The following is a 22,118-nucleotide window of genomic DNA, read 5'->3' as shown; positions in this document are numbered from 1 at the left end:
AATTATTGATGAAAATTTAGTTGAATCAGAGAAAAGGAAAACAATAGTCAGTAATGTGGAGCATGAATCAGTTAACTTTACTGACCATCTGCTTTATTTCTCGAAATATACAAAGATTTTAAGAATGCTGACTTGGATACTACGTTTTATTAAAAAACTGTCGTCTTAAAGAAAAATGTAAGGAAACCGAACTAACCTATGAAGAAGTCCAATCAGCTGAAAACTGTTTGCTAAAGCTAATTCAAAAGGAAAGTTTTGCAGGAAGCAAGATGAAAGCATTGAAAAATATGCAAACTTTCAAAGACGATTCCGACATTCTTAAAGTTAGAACTAAGCTCATACTGGGAGATGAAGAAGAGAATTTTAAGTGCCCTATATTGTTGCCAGGTAACCATGAAATAATTCGTCGATTGATACACCAGAAACATTGTGAGTTGCAGCATGCCGGACTTCGAACTCTTATTTCCAATTTGAGGGAAAATTACTGGATTATTTCTGTCAATAAAATAGCAAAACAAGTAAGCTCTCATTGTATTACTTGCAAAAGATTTAAAGCCAAACCTACGGAGCCACCTTTAGCACCTCTTCCTAAAAATAGAATAAAAGTTGCTGCAGCATTTGAAGTCACAGGGATTGATTTGGCAGGCCCATTGTTTTTGCGTTCTGGAGAAAAGACATGGATTGTCCTTTTTACCTGTGCTATTTATAGGGCTGTTCATCTTGAGTTAGTCAATTCCTTGTCCACGGAAGCCTTTATAATGGCTTTAAGAAGATTTTTTGCTAGGAGAGGTCGAGTTAATATAATCTACACTGATAACGGCACCAACTTCGTTGGTACAAGTAATGCCTTGAAAAATCTAGATTGGGAGAAGATCATGTCGTTTTCCACTATCAAGAAAATTAAATGGAATTTCAACCCTCCAACTGCTGCATGGTGGGGTGGATGGTGGGAGCGGATGATTCGCATGCTAAAAGAAATGCTAAGGAGAATTTTGGGCCGAAAGAGTATTGATTATGAAGAATTGGAAACTCTTATATGTGACTGTGAAGCTACAATAAATTCCAGGCCTCTCACGTATATTGAAGATAATTCAGAAGGTCTAAGGCCATTGACACCTGCTTGTTTCTTGCAAGGCATTCCTAGTAGTGATACAACTGATTTAGACGAAATCGATAGTAAAAGCCTAAATAGAAGATTATGTTTTATTCAAAAACTACGGCATGATTTAAGAACGAGATTTCGCAACGAATACTTAGCAATGTTAGTGCATAAAGGTCGTCACACCCGAGATGAATCTTTGAATGTTGGAGACATAATTCTCCTTGAAACTGATGGAAAACGCCTTCACTGGCCCTTAGGAATTGTAACTGAAGTCCTCACTGGAGCAGATGGACATTCAAGAGTCGCCAGAGTAAGAACAGCTCAAGGGGAAAAATTAAGACCATTCCAGAGACTTTATTCCTTGGAAATCAGAAGTTCTGAAAAATTACCATTCATTGCTCGGCAAAAGGATAAAGACACAAACACTCAACTTCCTGCAACTCCAGCTGTTTCAGATCAAGATTCCAGTGAAGAAGATGATTATATAACCAAAGTAACTCCTGATGTTGTCACTAAAGCTGGCCGGCGTATTAAAATTCCCAACAGACTCGATTTATAACTTTTGTTGCAATTTCAGGTACTCCATAAAATTGCAAGGTGGGAGATTATGTAAGCGTCATACTAGTTGCAACTCAACTCCGCTCCAAAGTGTAATTAATTCAGATTTCGCTTTCTCGATGTAAATATGCTTTCGAAACTTTGCTATGTAAATAATCGCAAATAAAGTGTTCTCTCATATCACATCCATAGTAATTATTGAAGATATTTTACACTCAGATTCAACTGGGCAAAAAGAGTAATATTCCCACAGTTGAATCTGAGCCTAAAATTGCATGTAAGAAATATGATTGTGTATTTAAGTTAGAGTTATCATCATAGGGAAGATTCTTTTTTTTTTTTTTTTTTTTTTTTTTTTTGCGTTGAAAATCGAAGACAGAAGATGTCACAGAACATTTTAATAAATTTAGCATATGATTTTATGAATTTTACTAGCAATTAAACGAAATCAAAGATAGTTTATTTTAATCACTTCCGATACATACACACAAACTACTTTCGACTTATGTTTTAAATTAATTTCAAAAATGTTTTATATCTAAAAAATTATAACCCAAACTTAAAAATACGAAGGATTTTTGAATTTTTTTTATATTTTGAAATTCAGCGGAAGTTAAAAAATTGGCCATGACATTAATGTATCTCAATTGCTATATTAAGGATATAAGTTATGGGAGCATTGTTGTGTTTCCTCTATTTTTTTTACAGTGAAATAAAGATAAACCTTAATTTTTTTTTTTGTTAAATTTTTAAATGCTTTATTTGAAAAAAGGGCTCATAATTTGTTTTAAAATACTATAAATGCACACTAACTCCATGAATTTAGTATCATGTGATTTTCATCTAATGAATTCACGACAATTCGAATTTATTTTGAGCAATTAGCACGTTTTTGAAGAAAAACCTGCGCATATAATAAATGCAACGTAAACAGCGATCAAGTTTCACGGAATAAATAATGGAAGCATCCTTATCTCTCCTGTTCCTGTGCAGAATGGTCACAAAGATGTCGTCAATTATAGTTGCCCAATGATTGTGTCTCCCTAAAAAAATTTCTAAGCCTACTAACATTGCACGATGGTTCTCTCGTAATTCGCTTTAACGAAATGGCAGCAATTACAAAAATTCGATGACCCGCAAGTAAATAATTTTCAGAAGTAAGATGCAATGTAAGCGTTGGGAGTGCCAGTGTGCATATAAATAAACATATATTATGAAAACATTCTAAATGTATTGATGTATTTTTAAATAAAATTCTATTCAATAAATTCAAACTAAAAGACAGTAAAAGAAGATTTATGGCATGGAAATGAAGTGCCTTAAAATTGTTAAATTATTGTAATATGAAAAAAAATTAGATCACATAATTTTAAAAATTGCAACAACTTTAAGAGACAGCTTTTTAAAACAGGTGTTAAAAGTTATTACGCAACAAGCTTAACTCAAACTCTACTAAAAAAAGCTACGTAACCAAAACAAAAGTAACTAGCGTGAGTTGTCTTCCAAAAACTTTCGCACATACTCTCTAATAAACTTGTCATGTTAGAGAACGCCTTACATGGCATTGGCTGACAATAATACGAAATAATTTTTGGAGTGAATTTAGTATTTTTACTGAATCAGTAGAGTCATCCTTGGAGAGTTCAAATATTTAGGTACGAATCGCATACTAATTACATATGAATATTTTCCGATCTTACTTACGTATGAACCGATCATAAAAATGAAAAAAATTATGAATGCACTTAGTTTAACATGTTATTCGAAACAATTTTCTAAATTACAGTATTCATTTTACAGTTTATCTATCATTATTTATATTTTTGAAATTACACTCAGTTTTACTATTTTGAAATTGGGTCCGAAATGTTGCTATATTATATTGTCAGCATGAGAGCAGATAGAAAAAAGACTCTAATATTTAGTTATAAAAAAAAATGCTTTGTGTGTGTGTGCGTGTGTGTAAAGTCGCGTATTTTCCGGAAAGACACCTATATAGATAAACTTAAAAAGCAAAACCTTTTCGAAATATAAAATTTGATACAAATCGTTAAAGCCATTTCCAAGATACACGAAATGAATTTATATATATATATATATACAAGAACTGCTCGTTTAAAGTTTTAAGATAACTGTAAAATTCTGTTTAAGTAACTTTTAAAGCTGTTTGTCTGTTAACAAAATACCATTCCTTATCAGTGATGTTACCCTATAGTAAATATGAAGAAAGAAAGAAGAAGAAGAAGAAGAAAAAAAAAAAACCTTCATTTTTTATCAGTTTTTATTTTATATGAAAAGTCATCAATGGGAGCCTGCCTAACACTAATCTGCATCTCGAAATGCATCGCAAAATAGAACTTTGACAGATGCATCATCTTCAAAACATGGACAGATTTCGATATTTCATTCATCAATTTACTTCACCTCTTCCAAGTGTAACTGACCAGTTAAAAAGTTCTATGTTTATTGTACAAGTGTAATCTATACTTATATAAAGTTTAATGTGTGTGTCTGTGTGTTGGCGCTCTATAGGCCAGATCGTTCGACCTACAGTTACCAAATGTGGCACATGCATACCTTGGAGGTTGGGAATGTGCACCTGGGGTCCCTTTTTTGAATTTTTGATTAGAATTTTAATTATTAATTAAAAAATAACTTTTCCACCAAAAAATCTTTTTATTTCCCCACCGGCAAATGAGTAAGGCTTCAGTTTTCCCCCCCTCGCTAATGAGGATAGGCTTAACATATTTTCGGCCGATTATTTCAAACGATTCCGTTTATTTTCTTAGTGTTTGATGCATTTAAAATTAAACATTGTTAATTAGTCGATCTTTCAGATTCATTCTAAGGTACTTTTGAATTAAAATAAAACAGAATAAAGGAAACTAAAAATTTCTAATCTGCGTAGCGTTACTCCAACTGGCTTAAAAAATTCACGCATTTGCGTTACCATAACTGGCGTTGAAAATTCACGCATGCTCATTGTGTTCTGATTGTTGATAACTCTATTTTCAATGGATACGGACTATCTACTCTATTTTCAACGGTTTTGAAGGCTTAACATGTTTCTGACCGATTATTTCAAACGATTCTGTTTATTTTCTTAGAGTTCCATGCATTTAAAACCAAACATTGTCAATTAATTGATCTATTCAAGATGAATCTCAGAAAATTTTGTAGAAAACTTCTTGAGATATTACATAAATTAAGAATGATATTCTAAGATATATAAGGTTTAAATACTCTGCGACTCTGTTTTCAGTACTCATATTAAAAAAAATGCTTCGTTTCAGTAAAACATTTTCTTATATTAATTGCAAATTAATCCTTTCCACTTTAATTTAAAGTATAAATTCTACGGGAGCTAACAGAAAATTAGAGATATACATATTACATTATGACTGAAAGCCTTTATAATATTATGAATGAATTATATGATTATCAAAATTTGAATTTTTAAACTAATTTGATGAAGAAGCTATTAAAATAACTGTTACATAAAATATTTAATTATTAAAATTTTAACGAGCATTAAGATTGGCTAGTTTAAAATAACACTCTCTTCTGTTGTGGTTAAAAGAAGTAACCTTGATTGGAATGACTGAATTAGTGTTAATGATATGATAGCTGAACTGATGATCGCCGGAGAGAGCTGGCATTTGTAATGACGTATTAAAGATTGAAAATTAAAAAAAAAAAATTAAAAAAAAACTCTACTTTTTACCACACGAATAAAAGTATACTTAAAGAAACCTGTTTTTATTAAATTTATTTTTCATCGAATCATGAGGTCTGTGAATAACTAGATTTTAATTTGCAGATTTAAGAATACGATAATTAGATGCGCAGCTAATCTTTCGTCAGTCGCATTTTTCTATCTGGTTTATACAAAATCTGTCTTGTGTCCAGCCGGTTTCTTTTATGAATATGATAATAAGTAGTAATCTTTATAATGTTAAAGATGGATATGTGTGAACGTGAGGTCGGAAATGTATACCTCGGAAGATTTTTTTTTTTAAATTTTAATTTAATAAGAAAATAAATGGGTATTCCATAAGAACAATCCAAACTTTAATGCGTTAAAAATAATAATTTACGAATACAGATTGCACGCGTCTAATAGAGAATTAGAGTGAGAATGAAAAGGCAACAAATTGCATTGTAATAAAACTTATTATCTTTTATTTACTTCAGCACATGAAAACATTTGGCACATAACAACAAAGACACCAAGATGTACATAAAATCCAAAATGCCCTAAACATACAAGACAGAAATAACTTTTATTACTAATACGAAAGAACTACGGTTTGCTTTTCCTAGAAGGAAAAGAAACTTCATCTGACCAGCAGAAGATTGAAGTCCATGCAGGAAGGGAGGAGATGGGGGGAAAAAAGAGTCGTAATGACTGGAATCAGCAAATATTTATGAGCCAGTAGGGGAGAGAAGAGAGGGATGCATGTTTCTTAGCTTGAGAATATTTTCTTTATTTTTAGGAATGATTTTTCTTGAATATCCAGGGCTTTATCTGCATTTGACATTGTAATATAAAAGTATTCATTGCATTGCAATATCACCGCATTTAAATTGGCATAAAAATATTTCTGCTCAGTCTGTTTCAGCATACAAAATAGTTTTTGTAACCAGCAAAGCATGTTTTTTTTTTTGTTCGTAACAAAGATAAGCAACATATTTGATTCATATATATAAACGCTTTATAAAATGTATCCCAGCACACAACTATTCCCCTGTAAAGATTTTATTGATAAATTTTCTGGAAATGGATTTTTGAATTAAGCTCGTTTTAATAAGTTCGTTGTGCAGCAAATTTCTTACAGCTGCAGGTTCGCAGAGTTTACTTTTTTAAATTATCATTAGTATAACGTATCAATCAAAGAATTCGCTAATTTGTTCTATGCATAAATTTCGAAAAGATGAACAGCAGTTCAAATAAACTATTTCGGATGTTGAGATAAAGTACAAAAATGTGAATAAATAAATAAAGATGGGAGATCAGAAAAAAATGAATCTTCATTCACTAGTTTAACAAACATAAAGTGCGGAAAAATTGTCCATATCCTGAGATTTGCATGACAGAAAAAAACCGCAAATGATTCCAATTTCGATATTTCTCAATTTTCCTCTTTTCTCCCCAAATCAATTCGGACAACATGATTCATATGGTTGCACGTTGGATAACGGGAGTTTTACTATACATTCTAACAACTGAATAATCTACAACCAAAACTCAAAGACGAACGATTTTGATTTCAGTTATATGGCAGCTGTACATCTCGAACTTAATTTTGTACCGGCATCCTGAAAAATTATTAAAAAGTCTCGGATTTCATCTTGATTAAATGAGTGGATAATTTACTTTCGAAACAGACATTAAGCTCTCATAAACGTATCATAGAAGAACAAAAGTTCTTTGCTTGTTCCAGAAAAGTAAATAAAAGAAAAATTGCAAGATGATGTTAATCACATAGCAAAGCACTGTATAAGAAATAAATATAATTCATATAGATGTGATTATAATTAAAAACACGTAGATTTATTCACTTTTTGTTGTCCTTGACTCTATTAATTTGCAATAAATTTGTATTGAAATAAACACCTTGCCAAGAAAACAATAGGATAATTGTATCGACACTCTGCTTCGGCATCAGAAGAGAGAGAGTTTGAAATTGGATTCCATTAAAGATCAGCCGTCGAATATGGTGTTGTGGAGTGTAGGGTCACTTCAGCAGTCATTCTCGCAATTCGAGCAAGACTTATCGCTGTGAGGCATGTCCCCAATCAGATCAGGGGTAAGGATGACTTCGGGTGCTCCTCAACCCTACTGTTCATCAGACCATTATGAATTCGAGAAAAAGACAATCCACTATTTATGGGTATTAAGAGATATTTATGGCAAAAATTGTTTACCAATATTTGAAGTCAGTAATAAAGAATGACAATAAATCTGCCAAACTTTTAACATTGCAATAACATGGGAAAAAAATCATTTCTTAAAAACGAGCTTTTTATTCTTCTATGGTCAGAAACAATTTAAAGTAGCACGACACATTAACTTAACACGCGATAAGTTACATTTTGTATTATAATGCTCAGTTAAAAAATTTTGAGCGATCTAAATTGATTTCAAACTGATTCACAAATTCGAGCAGAATACTTATTAATAAATAATAAATTCAGAAAGAAAAAAAAAGACTTCGGTATTTTGAAAGAAACTTGTTTAATTTCTTTCCACAATTCCAAGTTTCGTGGACGTCGTTTGCCAGAGTTGCTTCTAAGCAACTAACCTACCTAAGTTGCTTCTAAACGAACCTATCTATAGTTTTCAAAATAATTTTTCTCTTTCCAATGCCACTGTTTTTAACTGCAGAAAAGGAAAATAGATTTGATTAATCGCCCAGGTACGAATGATGCACTGGCTGAAGGTTGGCAGGCCTCTTACAGACCCGAAGACCTTACAACTCCAAATAAGCTATTTATTATATGTCAAACACTACTGAAGGCTAGAAACGAAACTCATATGCGAAGGCTATTGCAACACTGATGAGGATATAATTTGAACAACATAATCACGATATTCCTTAAATAAAATGTGCTGATAATTGCTTAAATAAAAGCTTTTCGGCTACATTGATAACAGATCATAATAGATTCTTATTATTGCAAATGCTAAGAATGACATCTCTGCATTTGGATTGTTCATAACAGATATTTAATTTAGAAATGATTTTTACGAAAGAGTAATGTGAACACCACACGCCAATAAGAAGCGTTTAACGGAACTTGTGCATAGAAATAATAAAATAATTTATGTTGCAACAATTATATATACAATTAATATTTACATGAAATTATTTTATATAAATATATATTAAATTATAATTTATATTAAATTATTAATTATATTATATTATTAAAATTATATTATATATTTAAATTATATTATATTAAATTATATATTTACATGAAAATTTAGTAAAACTATCTGATTAAAAGGGATCAAATTAGAATATTTGTAATTTTTTATTTTGGAAATAATCACAAGAGCTGAGATTTGATGTTAAATACTGAGCTCGATTAACCAGACCATTGTAGTTTCTTGAAATCAAATACACACAAAACAGTGCTTTCTGTAGCTTTACAAGGTAATGAAATAGTGCAAAAAAATATTCGCACATATAATATAAGAACAACTCATCTATTCATAGCGTGTTGGTGCTGAAGAGTTGCTAAAATACATGTAATCACTGCAAATTCATTTTTTTTTTGTTACTGAAATTTCAATGATCTTGTATAATCAGAGAGAGTAAAAGTTCAAAAATATTGGAAGGCTAGGGATCTAATGGCGTCGTAGCCAACCTTCTGGGCATTTGTAAAATATATATATATATATATATATATATATATATATATATATATATATATATATATATATAATCAGAGAGAAAAAAAATCCTTTGTTATCATCATTATAACTAAAAATTGACTATGAAAATGGATTATCGCTCCCTAAAATTCCAATTCAAGCCAAGGAAATAGGAAAATCCAAGGGAATAAATCTGACGGGGTTATAGAACAGATCCCTGATAGATTTACACCTATGCACACAGGACTGGCATTTTCTCAATTATTTCTTCATTCTCTTTTTTCTCCCCCTCCTAAATAGTCTTTTTCGACTTCATTTTTTTAAAATCATCTTCTTTCCATATCGCAGATGCATATTTTAAAACGCATTTTTAGAGCAAAATCATTGGGTTAGCTGGGAATGGAGCTGCCTAGGCAACAAATAGTGCTTGTTCAGTACTTAAAAAGCGGATATGTTAACACTTGGCCTAGATTTCAATAATTTTAAGTAAAATTAAAAAAAGAAACTCCTCTCCCTTTTTGGAGTATTTTTTGATACACATCTCATTTTTCAACAGGTGCGAACATATTTTAAAAATGATTTTAAATTAATATTTTACAAAAAAGTAACCAAGAAAAATCTTCATTCATAGAATTTTAAACATCGACATTAATCCTTCTATGAGTGTTATAATCAAAAACATGAATGTCTGCTTACCCAAGATATAGGCAAGCCCTTTCAAAAACTGATATGACTTTAAAATCAAATGGGCATGTGCAAAAAGATCCATGCAGAAATTTATAATAAACTATTTTAAAATATAGTTATGAGAAAGAGATGAAAAGTATTGGAAATAACAGGGAAAAACTTCTAAAAATATGTCAACATCTGACAAGATTCCGCACTTTTAGAAGAAAATGCAGAAAATGTTTAAGTATTAATACAAACAGACAAAAACAAACAAACAAAAAATCACTTACAAACATTTCTAAGAACTGAAAATTCTACTTTTAAGTTCCTTCAAGAATTCACCTCCCAGCAATATTTAAACTTTGTAGTTCTTTCATTTTTTTAAAAAATAAAAAAATTTGGATTCTAGGTTTTCTGTTCTATTGTTAATATAATAAGGTCACTTATATAAAAGAAATAACAATAAATGGCGTGATAAACCAAAAAAGAAAATACTGCTCAATTTTTTTTTAACCATTGAGATTTCTTGATTTTCTGTTACATGTCATATAATTTTTTTTAAAAATGACGAGTAATTATTAATTAGGATTAATAAATTATTTTCATTCCCCGCAACATCAGCGCGAGGGAAATGAAACGCAGTATCGAATAGTCTAAATCAGTAGTGGAAATCATTTCAGTGTGGAATACAGAAATTAAATGGGAGGAAGATTTCTATATTTTTATTGAAAGTGTAGAATAACAATACACACATAATCACAAAAATTGGCACTCCAGTCTTTACTTTTCTTCCCCTTTCTCGAATTCACACTTTTTTTTTTAATAAAGAGGAATTACTTTAAAATTCGGCAGCGGGATTTTGTTTAACCTCAGAATGTTAGAAGTTCCTGAATCCAAACAACACATTTTTGAAATTATATCTGTCTGTCCGAAAAAATTATATTTTACAAATGTAAAAAGTTGGATGAATGAAATTTGGTATGTAATCTTATCATCAACACTATAGATATATCAAATTATTAACTAAATTGTTTAAGAGTATGTTGTTCATTACTGCGCATGCGAAAACAATAATTAAAAAAACGAAAAAAATAATGAATGAAATTTGGCAAAAAACGCAAAAAATTTTGGGCTGGTCTGTCAACAGAATGAAACATTGTTCCCAACCTCAGTTTCCTTAATAATCACAAAACATGGCATCTGGTGGAAGTATATAAGAAAATCAAAGGAAGAACGATTCCAGCGGAAAAAACAATTTCTCGCTTCGTGCTATTTGATTTTTTTTTTTTTTTTTTTTTTTTTTTACAATTACGCGCATTTATTCAGATGAATTAATTTTGATAATAAGGATAGTACTTTTTGGAGACTTCTCCCCCTCAGTGTTCATTAATCCAACCATGGCTACGAAATAGTATTGTCCATATAATTGCTTTTCACTATTATTTTCTTTCAGTACAGCTCTGATAAAGACACGTGAATTTTGGGCGACTGAAGTCAATAGCGATAAATAAGTCCTTGAGAATTTTTTTTTACTCAACAAATGAGCCGTCGCTCGCTTGCAGATATATTATTCAAATTAAGCCTAATGCTTTTTTTTTCAGTCTGTGAAGAGTAACTTTAAGAAATGTGTCACTTTTAACAAAAATTTAGTAAATTTAAAAAATATAAAACTATATTTATGTAGAATTGTTCTTTATTTTATAAGTTTTGCATATAATTATTCTCGTGAAATTGAATTGTAGGCTTCAACTGATTAGCCTAACTGATTTTTAACATATTTGTTTAAAAGAACTAATCTAAAAGAAATAAATTTCATCAAATATTTTTTTTTTCATTTTTAGAATTAAACGTGGCATTGTGCCACATTATTAATTTAATATTTTCTTTAGCTACAAGCACAAATATTTAAAGCTATAAAACTCAGTTTTTATTTTCAATAAACTTTCTCCTCGATCGATTTGCACACGCGGCAAAAAAATAAATTTCCTTTAATAATAAAATAAAAAAATATTATATTATCATTAATTTAATCATTTATAATAAATTCTGCGGCCATAAAAAAGAAATTTCACAATTTTGAAATAAAACATAATTTTCAGGTTGCATTTTTGCCTGTAATATATTCATTATCGTAGGGATTCCGGGACTAGTTGTAAAAATTTTTAGAAAATGTTTATATTTTTAATGCATTTGCGATTCTTTTATTATAATTATTTTATAGCTTTATTCATTCATAAAATGCGTGGAAAAATATTAACAATTTTGTAAATTTAGCAACAGAAATGTTTCGTCAAAATCTGTTGGCTGTTACAACTTGCCCCAGATATGGGACAAGCTGTAACAATAAAAACAAAAATAATTAAAATTATTTTCTCATTACCATTATTTTATTAATTAAAATATAGAAGGGATTTGAGAATTATTATTAGTTGGCGTATTAGTTATAAGTGATATCGAGTGATTTGCAGTGAAATTAAGACAAAATTATTTAAATAACCAGCATATCAAACTGAATTAGAATTGCGGTAAATGGAAGCAAATGACATACTACTCTCTATCGCACACATTTTTCAAATTAAGCATTAAAACCATTTTTTCCCATCAAAATTTAGTCTTTTCTATTTTTTTTTTTTTTTTTTTTTTTTAAGCTTTGGAGTTAAAGTATTCCTGGTTCGAAACCCGATTTTACCGAAGAACAGCCGTAGATGGAGCTAAATATCTTTTCCCTAGAGCTTAAGGAATGTCCACTCAGGTACTATCCTCGTCATCTGACACCTGCTCAAAATTACGTCATCAGCCCTGAAATTAACTTTGCTTCATAGTGGGATGTAATACACAATAATATAATATGCCGTCACAGTTATTGCATGCGCCTCCACAAGTTATAGCAAAACCATTATTCTCTTTCAAAATCTGTCTGTTAGTTAAATCCTCTTCACATTTTTTTTTTCTTTTGTTTCTTCCTCTATTGGAATTTTCCCCACTTTAATTTTTTCTTTTTATCTTGTTTTCATGCTTATCATTTATGTACTCATATTGTTTTTCAATTGCTTCCCAATCAGTTGGGTGAGCTTGGAATTTCATTTATTTATTTTATCAAGTGAGCTTCGTTAGACTCTTCCAGAGGTGAATTCTTAGGAATATAACTGATATTTGAAGATGCATGCTAGTTTTTTCAAGCAGAAAGTCTTAACTACGTAAATCAAACACAAATCGAAATAAATCTAAGTTGGAATACGTTCCGACTTGCCCCCTCTCGCAAAGTGTGGGACATATTTGTTAGTTTATAAAAAAGTATTGTAATTAATGAAAAAAAATAATGCTGGCTTTTAAAACTTAATTCATAGACAAAGTTAATAAGTAAAAGCATTTATAAAAATATAAACTAACATCAATATTCGCGAAACATTTTTTCTCCCATTTACTAGGTAAAATGAAGCACTCGTTCATAATTTCTCACTATTCATTTTGACTGGGCACTTACTATGCTGACGTGATAGAGTCCGTCATGAAAATCATATTTAGCGGAAGTGTTAATCAAAAATTCAAAAAAACTGCTCCGCATTACAATTAGCATCTGACTCCTCTACATATTAAGCATTTTTTTCACGTAATGAATAAAATTTATACAGATATATATGCACATTTTTTGTTTTATGTGCTATTATTATAATTCGTTTAAATGAAAAGAGCGTAAAAAAATTATAAATCCAACTTCGGATTTGGGTCGTAAATCTAATATTTTGAAATAAGCCGGTTTACCTGTGAGTGACTCACAATTTAAAGAATTAGCTAGAAAACAATTTTAATTTTTGAAAATGTAAGTTGTTTTCTAAGGCAATGGGTTTAATTCCTACGAAGTTTCAGTTGGCAATGGGTTTACAAGAAGATTGTAGCATCCAATCCTAATTGAATTTAAATGTGAATATTTAATGATTACCTGATTTAGAATTTTTTTTTTGTCTAAGCAGAAACATTATATATTTATTGAAAAAAAAAATTAATGATCCAGAAAAGCGTACGAGATGCAGAGACAACTACACGGTGAAAAAATGGGCATTTTATGAGTGCAATAAGACCAGAGCCGGGATATCTGTGTTTTTTTAGGAGCAACATAAGACGATCTCTTCTTTTTCTTAATTCACAAAAATGGATGAAGTAATGCAAAAACATTCAAATGATAATCAACAAGTTCATCATTTCTATCAGAAATATATATATTGCTCATAATTATTCTTGAGGCAATTGCAAATACATTTGGTCATGTTATTGGTCAATAGTTAAAAAAGATAACTAAAAATATATTTCACATTTTTAACAATATATACATAACTTCAATACATTAAACAATTAGTTCTAAAAAATGAAAGTCCAAAACATAACGTTGGATTTTTTTTAGTTTATAGCCATGATTATAAGCATTTAAACATTTATAAATTAAAACTATTCCTTTATTTATAACTTAACTTTAATGGTCCCGACAATTAATCCAAATAAGCATGATTAAAGTACTAAATTGAAAAAGAGTATATGCAAGTAAGAAATTTTAGAGAATTGCATATCATCCTTCAGAAGTTAGAAGAAATGTTTTTTTAATTGTAAATTGTTCATTAAAACCTCGTTCTGATAAAAGATTAATTCCTTAAAAGCATTAATCAAAATTAATGGTGAAAGTTTTCCAGATTTTGAATAATTCTTTTTAATACAGAAATAGAAAATATGAACATTAAATGCCAAAAATGAAGTTATAAATATTCAAATGGTGACTAATGATAATGAAAACATGCAATTTACTAAAATACTCATCTCCAAAAGCCTCATGTACAAAGTGAACGAAATGGGATTCAATTCGAGCCAAAACTGACGAATGAGCTTTGGTTCAAAAACGTAATTTCTAACAAGGAAACTCATATCTATACTGCAATAAACTTTTTCTTTTTTTTTGAAATTCAGAAAGAAATTGAAATAAAAAAAATCTAAGAAATCAAAAGAAACTAATTATTTTTTCGACATAATTTTCTATAAGTTATTTTTGTTATTAATAATATTTCCTAACAAAATACTGACCAAGCTTTTTTCTAGGTTAAAGTTGCATTTGCATTAGGACATTTATTGGGCGCAAAAGGAAGCAATTAATTCCAATCGCAATCAAGTGACTAAACGAAAGTCTGATATCAAGAATGGCTCGAGTTATAATCGATATTCTGATTGTCCAAAACATCAAGTAATCCTTATGGGTTCATGTAGCATTCTATTGTGCCTAACAATTGTCTTAATGTAAACTTCATCTGAAATCTAGAATCAACGACTTCACCATTGCATTCCATGTAGCCTTTTTGCCAATACAACGCCCAGATATAAGATGGTGGCAAATGTAGTTGTATTGGCAATGGGGTGATTAGTTGGGATTTGGCATATCAAGCAAATTTGACTTTCTTTTTTCTATAAATATCATAGTAATGTGAATCTAAATTCCAGTGACAGAGAGTCTGCAATTCCAAAGAATCTTAAACAGAGGACAAGAAACTCCACTTATTGCTTGATCTCCACTGATGCATCAATCTAACAAACATGAAAATTTTAAAAGTAAACACCAATGAGAGAGTTCTTGCAATCTCTTAGTTATAAGAAGGCTCTGCAGACCTTGGCACAAACTTCACAGCGTTTTGGTCTCGCCTTGTCCTGTGGCCACGCTTCATTTTCCCTGACTTTTTGATCCCTAAGTACCAATCCTTTTGGTTGCCAAGCCAAGTGTAATAATTCCATCCATCCTCGTATTCCTCTTTGAACCAAGTATTTTCTGATTCAGGATCACTCTAAGAAAAGGAAAATATAACAGATGAGTGTTTATAAATCAGAAACTAAGCAAATACCATACAGGGTATTAATAAAGTTCCCATGTGGTTTAATAAAGTTGTAATCAGGTGAATAAAAGTGTGAGAAATTCCCCTATTAGCACAAGATACTGTACTATAGATCCCCCTATATTGCTCTGTATTCTACATATCGGCTAATATCGTAGCAATGTTGTTGGGCATTTTGTGCTAATAGGATCGTGAAAACAAATAAATAAAAAAATTACACATTTAATTTTTTTCCCCCATCCTCAGAATTACGATAGATTAATGGCTTGAAGAAAAAGTATAAATCTTGATTTCCCTGAATTCTTTTTATTTATTTGGATATGGAATTCTTGTAAACGGTCTTCCGACAGAAATGAAATCCTCTTCTAATGAAGATATGGACAAGTAATAAATCTAAAAAGTATGCAATTTTTAAATTAAATATTTAAAAATGGATTTTCTAAATTGAAAAACAATAACAACAAAAAATAATACTAATTGCAGCGAATTTTCTAATCATTTTATAAATTTTTTTTCGATTATGCCTATAAAAACGAAAATTTTTTAAATTGTACGAGAAATTTATAGATACTCATTAGATATAGATAACACATTTTATTTATGTTTTTTACAATTACCATTCCAAATTTAGTAAAATAAAAACATTCATAAAACATTTTTTGTTGAAAAAAATAGCCTACTAAAAAAGCAATCATGAAGATATTGAAATAGCATACTTCAATATATGTCTGACTCAAAAGAAACATTAAATGTATGTATCTTATGTAGGATAAAAGGCCTTATTAGTTAATTTGTTTTACAATCATCTCAATACATGCTTATACAAAAAAATACAATTTTTTCTTCCACAAGAGATGCCTAAATCCATCTCAAGAACATAATCGAATTCTAGAGTCAATTGATTTAAGATCCATTAAAGGAGAGTTTGGATTGAAGACTTGAAATGGAGTACTTACAATATTTAACTCTTTATTTACAGACGGTACTTAAAAATACCATTTAAATTTGGCTTATATCTCCGTAATTGACCATTTTTTTCTGATGGTATTTAAAAGAACACGGAAAAAGTAACCCAGATAGGAAGTAGTTAATATAAGCTAAAAGCAGAAATTAAAAATATTTCATTATTAATGTAATTAATTATTTCGATTAATTAATTTTTTTTTATTCCCTGGAGTTATTCTGTTAGGAAACTTAACTACTGTTGCAAAAATAAAGTTGAAAAATTGATGGCAAAATAAATCTGTAAATAAAGGATTGAATACCAACTGATACGCTTGACGTTGATTTGGTTAAGTACATACGCCATAAGTTCAAGTCTAAGTTACGTAACAGTTTAAACTTATTAAAAGGGTTTTTCATTCGCCCATGCGTCTTATATCTCGGCAAATAGCTAAATCCTTCTATTCTTTTTGTTTCAGCAATTCGGACCACATAACAAGCACCTTTTGTGATTAAATTCCTCCACCACCATCATTGTCACGACGGTAACAGAAGTTCCTTCGTGGTTTTTATTATTCAGACCCGAAATACATTCTCTCTTTTTTTGTACACCAGATCCCTGAACAGTTCCTTCTTTCCCCCTCCCCTAGACCTTTTCCTTTCAAATATAATGGTGTTTGATAATCATATATTCCTCATTAGGGTCATTTCAACATTTATGAAAGTTAAAATAAACATCGCTGAGTATAACTGCACTAATGCCATTGGATTGCTGTAAATACGAATAAAACAAGAAGTGTTCATATTGTACATCAGTTGAATTAGTATCATAAAAAAGTCTGATAAGTTTAAATTTTCTACGTAAATACAATTAAGTTGAAATTTTCTACTTAAATACAATTTCTACTTTGATACAAATGTTACAGTGAAAACCCGAATTAACTAGGAAAAACGCGTTCTAACTTGCAGCACAGGGAAACCCGAATTAAATAGGAAAACGCGTTCTAACTGAACAGCGCAAGTGAGAACGGGTTTTCTCTAGTTATTTCCGGTTTTGTCCAGTTAAAACCGTACGAATCTATATTTCTTGTCAGAGAAATTTTATTCTTGTTTAGTTCTATTCTTCTTAGTCAAGTTTTGCTGGTTGATTCATTTACAATAGGAGAAGAAAATATTAATACTTTTTGCTCTAAAAAGTGGGAAAATAAATTTCTTGAATAATTACAATTGTTATAGAAAAAACAGAATAATTTGAATGTCATCGCACGTGATGAATGCAACACCCTTTTATCTGAGGCTGAAGAAGTAAAATCTGCCTTTAACAAGATTTCTGTTCAGTACCGCAGATTAAAAAGGTTTGACATTCTTGAAATCAGTGGAGTAAAAAAGTTGATTTCTTCAAATGAGCTCATAAAATATTATTTAACAGTTGAAGAAAATGTTGATGTCATCGAAAATGCACATGTGGCCATAGGACATGTTGATAGAGACAGACTAAAAATTGAAACTTCAAGAAAATATGCTAACATAACCACAGAGATGATACAATTTTTTTTTATCAATGTGCGAAACATGTCAACAGAAAAAAAAAATATTTATATATAAAAAAGGAAAGGCTTGTTTTCTAAACCTATCATTCACTCAGAAATGAATAGTCGCTGCCAAATGGATTTGATTGACATGCAATCTCAGGCAGATAATGAATTTAGGTTTATTGGGGTTTACCAGGATCATTTTACAAAATTTGTGTTACTAAAACTACTTTAGAGCAAAAGAGGTTGCGTTGCCAATACTTGATATCTTTTTGATTTGGGGGGCTCTTTGTAAACTGCAATCTGATAATGGGAGAGAGTTTGTATATTCAGTTATAGAGCAGTTACAGACGTATTGGTCAGAATTGAAGATTGTTCATGGGAAGCCTCGTCACAGCGAGTCGATGAAGTAAGAACGCTTTTTCCCTAGTTAATTTGGGTTTTCCCTGACGCTATCAGTTAAAACGTGTTTCCCCTATTATTTTAACATCGATAATGATTTATAGCCCAATTCATCCATGATTTTACGAAAACAGAATATAATTTTTTTTGCGTTTTTAACTTTTAAATTTCGTGCATTTTTATTTTTTTAATGAAAAGGAAAACATTTATAAAAAAACGTATTAAACATCAAAAAATTATTACAATTGATAATTGAACACGTAATATTGAAAATACTTCGAGCCTTTAATAGATAATGTAAATGATTACAAAAAATATAAATTGCGAACAATTAATTTCATATATTCAGAACAAAATACTTTAAGCAATTTCTGTCAAATCTCTTTTCACTCCAAACTGCATCACTTCAATGATCCTTTGGCAGTGGTTGATATTGCCAAATATATATTTGTTTAAAACTAGACTATTTATTTCAAATTGATGGCAAGAGCTCAGCTTCAGTATCAGAGGTTTTGCAGATACCACTGCAGAACATTTATATAAGATGTTCTACTGCAAATTAAATTCGTCAGAGCCGAAAGTCTTCCTATTGCAGTGGAAGTTTAGTTAAGGGGATACCGGATGAGATATTACCATATTCCTCTCACCATTGTTTAAAATTACAAAGTTCACTTTATAATCTTAGTGTTTGCTTCGAAATGGGGCATAAGTATAACTAAATTAAAGCCAACAGAATAATATTTCATAATAAAATGGCAATTTTACTTATTTAATATATATTACACATTAATTTGTTTTAGTTTATTCATTATATTACAAAAAGTTGTATCGAGAAAATGGTAATATTTCCTTTCTGTTTAAAATAGTATTTTAACTTTTATATAACAAAAAAACAAAGGTTTTAAATGTATTCTAAAAATTTAAAAATCAGAGAAATTAAGGAAAGAAAAACAGAAATACAATTCATATACAAAAAATACATAAAGAATTAATGTTCTGAAGCAAAACAGTGAAAAAGTTGACTTATAGAAATTTCAATATACGGAAACACTTATAGCAAAATTTTTATCATTTTCTTACAATGAGCAAAAAAAAAAAAAAAAAAAAAAAAAATTATGCATAATTAATTTTCTAAAATTGCCGATCTTTGCTTGTCAATTCTTTTTTTTTTGTGTGTGTGTGTGTGTGTGCATTATCTCTTTTTCAACAACTTCTATTAAATTGAACTTTTCCATTACACTATAAGAATTGTAAGGCTAAATTGAATTTAAAGGAAAAAATCTTATTCCAAGATAGGAAAGGGATTAATAGAAACAAAGCTAAGAATAACATATGAATCACTGCTAAATGCATATTGCTTCTTCCAAAAATTTCTGCTCCAATAAGAGTCGGTGAAGTAGTTTGTTCAATTATTTGAAACCAATACTCTTAAAACTGCAATACAGATACATAAGTTCTGATTTTTTTTTGATACAGATAAGTTGTTTTCTATGAATAAGATTATTATAAAAAGTTTGATAGATTTTATATAGTTAAGAGTCTCAATGTGATTCAATAAAAAAAATTTCAAAAATTACACTTGATCAAAACAATACTAATAAAATTTAGTGATTATTCTATTTACTGGGAGGGATTCTAGAATAACAATGAACCACCTGCTAGAAATTTTAAACTACTGCTACAATTATACACTGCTTATCAAGAGTACCTAAACACCATAACAAATTAAATATATTTAATTAACAGTTTAAAGAACAAAATTCACAAATATTAGTAGTAGTAGTTGAGTCTATATTATAAAAAGCTAACATAATTTCAAATAATTCATAATATTAACATGATATACCACTATTTTTAAACAATTTTATTAGATAAGAACAGTCGGCCTTCCTTCAAAACCTATTTACATTTCACAACATTAAAAAAAAAAAAATGCCTAATTTAGCTAAATAAAAAAAATAAATTAAAAAAAAGCTCTATTTCTATTGTTTGCAAAAAATTTTAAACACTGCAGACATTTGGTGCATGTGTTAGGATAGATTTAATTTGACGAAATAGAGGTGAGAATAAAGATGAAAGGAAATGATGTTTACATTAACAATAAAATAAATTCTGGCAATACACACATTCTTCTGTGTCTCATCCCTTAGTAAGATAGAATTTTTGAAAAGTGGTCCTTTGATGATATTAAAATGAACAGTATATTTATTTGCTAGCAAATAAAATTATAGTAAGATCAACCTTTTGAATCAAGATACTGTTTTTCTGACCATTTTTTAAGCATCAAGTAAAATTTTAAAGTACATAAACAGATATTGGAGATGCAGAATTGATAGCAAAAAGAAACTAATTTAAAAAAGGTATTTTGTGTTCAACTATTCAAAAAACTATAAAAGAGCAGTAGATAATTATTTCTTCTATTTTTAGTGAAATAACAAAAATTATTCTGAAATCTGTCAGTATACAAGGAATGTTTTGCATCCAGTCTCCTATTTCACTAAATATTGAGTGATATATTTGTTTTGGAATAAAATTCGGAAAAACAAATTTCATAATTTATTATATAATCTCAATTATTCTGGTACAGTACAAAACATTTTTAGTGTATATTTCCAACTCTCACTGTTTAACTTCAAAATTATTTCACAGAAAAACTGCCCATTCAAATAGTTTAATATCATGGAATCAATTTTCCAATGCTTTTTTCCCCTACTCAGTAAAGTTTCTTTTCTCTTTAGTAAAGAAACTAATTTAAAGGTTTTTTTTCGTTCTTTTTTCTAAACTATATATTGAGTAATAACAACTCTTTTGTTAATTTGATATTGTTAATTTGATCAAATTACCATTTGATAGTCTTGCAATAACAAAATCAAAGTGTGCAAATTAGCAAAGACATTCAAACAAAAAAGAAATGAATTTGAAAGTTTATCAAAGGACAGTAGAAACACATCATAACTGATAAAAATATATATATTCTTTTTTAAAATTTAGTATAATAAAACCCATATTAAATCAATACTTTGCAATGCATTTTCACAATACAAAGCTTTTATGAATATATACTAAAATCTAGATTAAAAAAAATAACAATTAAGCAACTTTCCAAACATTTAAAAGCAGTTTTTATCAAACTAATACTAGCATGATGTATCACTTTTATGGTATTATAAGATTCTTTTGTAATTCTTACATTAAAGAGCAAGTAATATTTCAAAAATTACATCATAACCTTTTAATAATATTTAAATGTTTTGCAATGTTTTTCAGAGCTATAAGAAAATTTCATATCAATATATAAGGATTTACTTCATGATTCATAAGCAATTGACTGAGATGTAACTTGATTTTAGACTTGAAACATGTCACATCATTAAGAAAGCATGAATTAAATTCTTGTAAACCTAATTAGGAACTCAATGACATGAAACTTTTTTTTTAAAATAACAATTATCATAGTTTTCAGCAACAATTTTCCCAAATCCAAAGGGAATAACACAGGACTTTATATATATCATATGATTCAATCTCACAAAGATATTTATATTTTTATTAATTAAGATAAAGCAGTTCTTTAAATATGTTATTTAAAGAACTTCCAGTTTCAAAAGTATTTTAGATATTTATTTATTAAATAAAAGTGTTGTTAAACGGTTTACCATATAATA

General features: G+C 29.3%; 2 protein-coding genes across 5 annotated transcripts in view; one reads left to right on the top strand and one right to left on the bottom strand.

Moving 5' to 3' along the window:
• The first annotated feature begins 269 nt into the window (after positions 1-269).
• Positions 270-1,661, top strand: LOC129975526 (uncharacterized). Its single transcript, XM_056088589.1, has one exon. It carries the CDS (start codon positions 270-272, stop codon positions 1,659-1,661), a length of 1,392 nt encoding a protein of 463 aa, XP_055944564.1.
• Positions 1,662-14,042: 12,381 nt separating this feature from the next.
• Positions 14,043-22,118, bottom strand: part of LOC129980138 (fibroblast growth factor 1-like) — a 35,801-nt gene continuing 27,725 nt past the window's right edge. For 2 of the 4 annotated variants that reach the window (XM_056090777.1, XM_056090776.1), the window contains exon 4: positions 14,043-15,529. In XM_056090777.1, the coding sequence (XP_055946752.1) occupies positions 15,332-15,529 (198 nt within the window). In that variant the 3' untranslated portion in view covers positions 14,043-15,331. The remainder of the gene's footprint in view (positions 15,530-22,118) is intronic. The other 2 variants (XM_056090778.1, XM_056090775.1) reach the window with 2 other exon arrangements.

Source organism: Argiope bruennichi, chromosome 1, assembly GCF_947563725.1.
Source record: "Argiope bruennichi chromosome 1, qqArgBrue1.1, whole genome shotgun sequence".
Classification (NCBI taxonomy): domain Eukaryota; kingdom Metazoa; phylum Arthropoda; class Arachnida; order Araneae; family Araneidae; genus Argiope; species Argiope bruennichi.
The sequence above is the reverse complement of the archived record's forward strand: the minus strand, read 5'-3'. Positions and strand labels throughout refer to the sequence as shown.

What these genes read in the sequence shown, in the direction of transcription:
- LOC129975526 (XM_056088589.1), top strand. Translation starts at nt 270, where the DNA reads ATGAAAGCATTGAAAAATATGCAAACTTTCAAAGACGATTCCGACATT.